Source organism: Onychostruthus taczanowskii, unplaced genomic scaffold, assembly GCF_017590055.1.
Source record: "Onychostruthus taczanowskii isolate IOZ18803 unplaced genomic scaffold, ASM1759005v1 scaffold7, whole genome shotgun sequence".
Classification (NCBI taxonomy): domain Eukaryota; kingdom Metazoa; phylum Chordata; class Aves; order Passeriformes; family Passeridae; genus Onychostruthus; species Onychostruthus taczanowskii.
This window is the reverse complement of record NW_024504786.1, coordinates 9,907,129-9,914,068: the sequence shown is the minus strand read 5'-3', so window position 1 is coordinate 9,914,068 and position 6,940 is coordinate 9,907,129. Positions and strand designations below refer to the sequence as shown.

The window sequence follows — 6,940 nt, the reverse complement described above, 5'->3', positions numbered from 1 at the left end:
ATTGGAGGTTGAAAAAATTACATGAAATTATGGGAAAATTTTTATGACTATTCTGGACTAAAGATTTTTGTGAGGCACAGAGTGGTGGCAGGTCCATCCCAAACAGGCGAAGAAGCAAATAAGCTGTGATGGACTGGGAAAAAGAGGGCTGAGATGGCTTGGATTTGCTTGAGATTGTGAAGCTCTGTTGGCTCTCATTCACACTGCTCAGGTAAATAATTTTATGTACTGTTATTTTATAGCAAATCTTGTTGGAGTCTCCCAGTCTCCATGATGCTTACGAAGTCCACATAAAAGCTGCATAAAACCATCCAAGGCTGGAAGTACAAGGAAGTACAGCAAGAGCCTGTCTCATCCCCAGACTTCCCCTCCCAAACCCTGTGGGTAAGCAATGTTTCGGGGGGCACCCTGGGTTTGAGAAGAGGAGGGAAGTGAGAAATATTTCAAGAACTGAATTGTATGTGGCTCTGAAATTGAATTGTTAATTAATGTACAGTCCATGGCCTGTCTGCCAGATATCAGTCTGTCAGGCACAAAAAGTTTATCAGTAAATAAATATATGCAGGTATCATTCTGAGGTGTTCAGCTAGTGTACATCTCCCACACCTGCAGCCAGGAGCACATTGATGATGACCCTCAATTTCCAGTTAAACGTTGTCAGAGTAGGGAAAGAAAAAAACAACTAACACAATGGAAAAGGAAAAAACATGATTTTTTTTTTTTTCCCTGCATTCCTAGTGCTTTCCTGTTCTTCCTCCACAGCTGCCAGCCAGCAGTGGGGAAGGACAGCATGTCACTTTTTTCCTGAAATGTGCTCTTTGGACTTAAAGCACTGTGTGGCTGGGCTGGTCCTCTCCTCTTTTTACTCTTGCCTACAGAGATGGGAGCACAGAAGGTGCTGGGTTCAGTAGTGAGTAAATGTAGAGATTAATGACCTGTGATCCACACTATCAAATACACCAATCTGATGGGCCAACTGGCTTGTTATGGTCTGTCCCAGACCAGTGAGACCAGGTAGCCCAAAGAACACCAAAAGAAGGGGCAATAGTTTTGGATGGCTGTCCTCCCTCATGGCAGAGCAGGCATCTATATTCCTTCCTTTCTCTCAGTCTGACCTGGGCAAAGTGATGTGCTGCACAGTGCCAAGAAAGCAGATCAGCAAAGTTGCTGTGAGATCTAGGTTCATCCCTTCTTCAAGGAGTGGTGGGTGACAGCCCAGGACAGGGCTGCTTTGGTTTAACATATAAGGAGTTTTCTGAAGAGGGTGGGAGGCAATGCACCCAGCCTGAGGAATGAGAAACTGTAGCTAGATTTAAGGAGGAATGTTTTCATTGAGAGGTTGATTTAACTCTGGAATGATCCCTGAGGGGCTATAGATCCTCCATCCTTGGCATGTAAATGAATGGGGCCCTGACCTGCTCAGTCTGACTTTTAGGTGAACTCTGCTTTAAGCAGGTGATTTCACAAGGTCCCATCCCACCTTAATTATTCTGTGATTCTAGGAGTAAAAATACTGTTATTAGCAGCACAAGCCCTCAGGCTCTACAGAAGCAAGTGTGGATGGTTTTAGAGCAAAGATTATATTCCCAGAACACTTTCAAAGAGACATAAGAAAACATGAAAGCACACTTCAGTGGAAGCCTTTGTGTCTCCAAATCATTTGTTTAATAGAGGTTAATGTAACACTGTGAAACTCTCCAAATAATTTGTTTAATAGAGGTTAATATAACACTGGGAAATACATGCTTGAAGAGGTGATACCTAATTTTATTCCTCAGCCAGATGCTCCTATGGTTTTATTTTGCTTCCTTGTCCTTCTTCTGAGCAAATACTAAAATGGTTACATTTTAAAAAGTAACATGAGAATGCAGCGCTGTAGTTTGATTTTTGATCACATTTTCCCTCACTGTGGTTCATGCTGTTGTGGTTTCCTTGTTTACTGTTTGACTCGTGTAACTCGGGTCAAGCAGCAGAAGGACACAGACTTTGCACTTCTCCAAGCTTTATGTTCTCTTGGTCTGAAATCTCAATCTAATCTACAAATTTGCTTTCTACTAGACTCACCCATTCATTGGTAAGGAGGAGATAAGGCACCTCTGTGCTTGGAGAAGCAAAGCTAGGAGAGAGAAATGTTTAGCCCCAAGCTGATTTGCATAGGCTAAGGAAACAGCTTCAGACTCACTGTCTCCTTGCCTCTCTCTACTTTAACAGTGCCCCGTGACATCCTCACCTTCCTGGGGACTGGTGTCCTGGGCACACACAAGCTATCTGCTGTCGCACGCAAAATCAAAGCGCATCCCGGCAGGCACAAACCAACACGCTCAGCCACAGCTCTTTTCTCTCTCTAACTGCTGCATTCTGATTGCTCTGGCTCCAGCCAGGAGCTGCAGGTCTCCCACGGGCCTCCCAGCGAGGGTGCCCGCTCTGTGTGCCGGGTGTCCGTGCCGCAGCCATCGCTGCCCCGCTGCCCGGGCCGCAGCGCTGTGCGGGGCCAGCCCCGGCGGCTCCCGGACTGCCCGGACACGTGCTGGGCCCGGAGCCAGGCCGGAGTGACCTCATGCTCCATCAGAGCCGGGGAGTGACTCAGGAGGAGCTTGGCCTGACACTGTCAGGCGGTGTCTGGTTCGGGCACTCCCCGCACCATTGTCCTCCCTCTCCCCCCGGCCCCTGTTGGCTGGGCCCCGACAGAGGGGGTTTGAGGTGTTTGCTGGCAGCAAAGGCATTGCCATAAGGGAAGCGCTCTGTGGAGAACAGAGACAGGGACAGCGATGGGAGCAAAGATCCCTGGGGTGTGCAGAGCTGCCACGTGTGGAGGTCAGAAATTGTCCCTGCATGTGTGTAATGAGCCCTGAGCCGCAGAGCCGAGCAGAGCAGGGTACAAACAGAGTGTGTTTGACCTGGGCTGATGGGCTCCTCTGCTGTCTTCTCCAGCACCTCTCCATGGTTTGGGTACTAGCTGTTCTAGAGGGTCCCTGTGGTGCTGTGGGACCAGTTGGAGCACTCATGCCAGGTAGGAACATTATGAGAGAGAAATGCAAGTGGTTTCCGCTCTTGATCTAAAACTGTACCCAAAGAAGTATTAAGGGGGGCCAGGATAGTGGGGACACAAGCCTGGGAACCACAAGGGGTGGGCTGAGACAAGGTGCTGTGCCCAGGGGAGCCCAGCTAAGCACAGCACCTCAGAGCCAATGCTGCCCTTCCTCTGCTCCCCTCCAGTGGCAAAGTGCTTCACAGACCAGCAGCGAGAGAGCAGGGTTCCAGGCCACAGCTAAGGGCTCTTTCCAGGGATGTGCTGAGATCACTGGAGATGTAGCCATATTTCTGTAGGGAACTTTCTGAGGGGAAACCACTAGCAGTGCAGGGATGGGGACAGGGCTGAGAACTCGCAGCTATGGCAGATCTCACTCTTCCAGCCACTGGAGTGGAAGGGTTAAACCCTGGTCCTGACCCCCACCTCCCGTTCTGGGCAGCAGAGCCAGTTGGTGACAAGAGGCTGATGCTGATGAGGGAGCATGTGAAGCCGGAGCTGTGAATGGGGCTTTATCCCAGGAGGGACCTGCCTCTGCTCTGTCCCTGCCCTGCTGCCAGCACCAGCTGCAGGCAGAGTCCTTTGAGCAGCAATGTGCCAGCAGCCTCTGAGCAGGGCACACGGCGTTGGGGAGGCAGGAGACTCGCCCTTGGGCAGGCTGGGGTTCCCCTGCAGCACATGGAGGTCTCCCGTGAAGACATGCAGCTGAAGCACACAGGGATTCTGTGAGGGAAGCACAGCAAGGTCTGCAGGCCAGCCTGAGCAACGAGGCCCAGGGTTTGGCACAGGATTATTTGGTACAGGGGAGCAGGGTCTCTGTTTAATGATCTCTTCTTGACTTTTTCAGATGAAAGACACAGGAAAGGAAGGAGGCAGCCCTGGCTGTTCCCCTATGGTGCTGCTCTGGGAACGCTCCATCATGTTTCACAGCCCTGCCTCGGTGGTGGGCTCAACCCCAGCATGTGGACCATAGTTCTCCAGGTGGCACCACTGCAAAAGGAAATTCCATCAGGATCCAAAGAATGAGACCAAGACATAACTGCTGGAGAAATGCAGCTGCCTTCACCACTGCCGCTGCACTGACTCTTCGTTTGCTGTAAGGGTGCAAATTCATCTGTGCCACCTCTGTGCCCTCTTCACCCAGCTGCCCACCATGCCAGAGCTGGCAGAGCTGAGCAGCCCCCGCACCCCTGCGGATGCGGACCACATCCAGAGGAATATCTTGGAAGAGCACGTGGAGCTCTGGTGGTTCCAGGACCCCAAGAAGTCCATCCTGTGCTATGGCATGGCCGTGGTGCTGATCCTGGCCTGCGGGATTGGGGGCATCATCCTGCTGTACAGCACCAGCAGCCGGTCTGGAGAGTGGCGGCTCGCCGTGGGCACCACCCTCTGCCTCCTGGCCCTGCTGGTGCTGCTGAAGCAGCTGCTGAGCTCTGCAATCCAGGACATGAACTGTATCCGCAGCCGGGATCAGATCGAGCTGCTGAAGAGCGGAGGCTTCTCGGACTGCCTGGTGCTGCTGCTGAGCGCCCTGGTGCTGCTGGTCTGCGGGGTGGTGCTCACCATCCTCTCCACCACCACCATGCAGCTCAGCCCCGCACGGCCGCTGGCCAGCATGTTCACCAGCGGGGTCATCCTCCTGACTGCTGGCAGTGCCATCCTCCTCTGCCTGCTGCTATACCTGCTGTGCACCTCCTGCCGCCGGGCGGCTCCTCGGAGCCTGGAGACCGGCGAGATCCGCGTCTTCACCATCTCCGGCCGCCTCGCTGGAAACAGGCGGCTTCCCCCCACCTCCAGCATGGCCAACCTGATCTGACCCAGGACACCTCTGTGTGAGCCTTAGCGGATACAACCTGCCAGTGATGGCCTTTCCCCAAGGAAGGGTGACAGCTGCAGTGTGCCCTGTGTTCCTGTTGGAGACGACTGGCATTTGCTTTGCCCCAGGCTGGTGGCACAGCACAGACTCAGGGCACCTGGACGGGCTCTGACCTGGCTGGCATTTTATCTCCACAAAGCCTCCTGTGTCAGCTGCTGCCTGCCTGGCTGTGACCCATGTCACAGAGTGAAGGTGAGCCTGTCTTGTACCTCTGGGACCCCAGTACTTGTTTGGTTCCTGCAGTTCCTGGAACGGTGTCATACACTCTCCTGGCAGGAGAAGCTGTAATTGTGGGTGGTATAAAACCAACCTGTGCTCTGTGCAGAGCCTCCAGCTCCTGAGTGAAGTAGAGCCTCTAGCAGCTGGTGAATGGCAGGAGATATTTTGCACGTCAGCAGGCATGAGGGAGCCTGGTGGGAGGTATGGCTGCAGGGGCTGCTCCAAGAAATCACTGATGCCTGTGGGAGTGAGTGTGGGATTTGCATAGGATTGTGTGTGCCAGAGCCACAGCATGGCTGGACCTCACATTAAATGCTTTTTGTGTTTGCAATGCCAGTATCTGTTCCAGTGTTACATTTCTGCAGCCCACCATCACGTGTGGTTTATCAAAGGGGTGATCAAGGGGTGTTGGTGTCAAGGCCCTGATGGATTATCTGTGCTGAACTGAGTGTTGGGGCTCTGTTATCATGCCAGGATGCTCCAGCTGCATGAGCCACAAACAGCACGGTGCACTTGCTGGGGGATGGTGATGGGATACCCAAATCCTGGGGCTGCCCTCTGCAAAAGCTGTGTGAGGGGAGAGTGCTGTGCCCTCCCACAGGAGCTTCCCAGGCAGAGGCACCTCTGCTGCCAGGAGCCCTGCAGCTCATCCCAGTCCCTGCTTGTTTCCATGCTGTTTCTGTCTCCCAAGTGCTGCAGCTGCTGCAGGGCAGAAAAGTTCCTCTACTGTCACTTGGGCTTTACCTGGAGCTTTTTTGGTGTTTTATCTCTACAAGGTGTCCTGTTTTATCACCAAGGTGTCCTGTTTTATCACCAAGGTGTCTCTACTAGAGGCAGACTAACAATTCACCCCAGGAACTTTTCCTGTGACTTAATGAGAATTTTCTCAGGTAAATTAGACTTTCCCTCATAGACTCACTAACCCTTTCACTGCCCTTTCCATAGACATAGATCCCAACCTCCTGCTGAAGATGCTCCTGCATGACCTTCTCCTCCTCTTAGCCAGTTGGTCAGAGCATGGTGCTAATAACACCAAGGTCATGGGTTTAAACCCCATGTGGGCCATTCTCTTAAGAGTTGGACTCTGTGATCCTTCTGAACCCCTTCCAGCTCACTGTTCTGTGACTCTTCATCTTCTCAGCTCCCATCTTTCCTTCACCTGAGTTGCTCAGCCCCAGATGTTGGTTTTGCTCATTATTTGCCAAGTGTCCTCTGCAATGGAACAAGACTGAGCTATTGTTTTTTGGTGCCTGGTAGCAAATTTATTTGGAAGAGGATGGCAGCTGATTCCCTTGATAACAGCACAAATCACTGTCCATGTTACACCTGGAGGCAGTGTCAGAGCTCACCATCAGCTGGTCAGTGAGGGCTTCACCCCTTCACAGCTCCAGACCAACCATTTCCAATGCAGTGAAATCTCATGAAACCACATCTGTATTCACCTGCTCTTGCCCTGCTCCTGCTGACTTTCCTTTGCCTGAAGCCTTGGATTGTTTTCCCCAATGTACAGGTACATCATTTGAGCTTTTCTCTCTGTATCTCTGTTATTTCTACATTTTCCTCTGCCACTTTCACATATTCTGTAGATTTTATTAAACTGCTGTTTCCTCTTCTCTTTGCATCTCCTCCCTTGATCTGCCCAGGAGCTCAGTAGAATGGTGGTGAGCTCAGATCCTCCTGTGCTAAATCTCTTCAAAGCTGAGCTGTTCTTCCCCTCTGGGCTGTTTGGCCTCAGGACCACCAGGGAACCCTGTGCTTACACAGGAGGGGACAGTCAGAGCTGAGTGGTCTTGCACACCATCACCACTGCTGCTGCT

General features: G+C 52.0%; 1 protein-coding gene across 1 annotated transcript; it reads left to right on the top strand.

Annotated features, from left to right (window-relative positions):
• Nucleotides 1–4,181: 4,181 nt before the first annotated feature.
• On the top strand, nt 4,182–4,844 carry TMEM125 (transmembrane protein 125). The gene has a single exon (XM_041421832.1). The coding sequence runs from the start codon at nt 4,182–4,184 to the stop codon at nt 4,842–4,844; it is 663 nt and encodes a 220-aa protein (XP_041277766.1).
• The last annotated feature ends 2,096 nt before the right edge of the window (nt 4,845–6,940 follow it).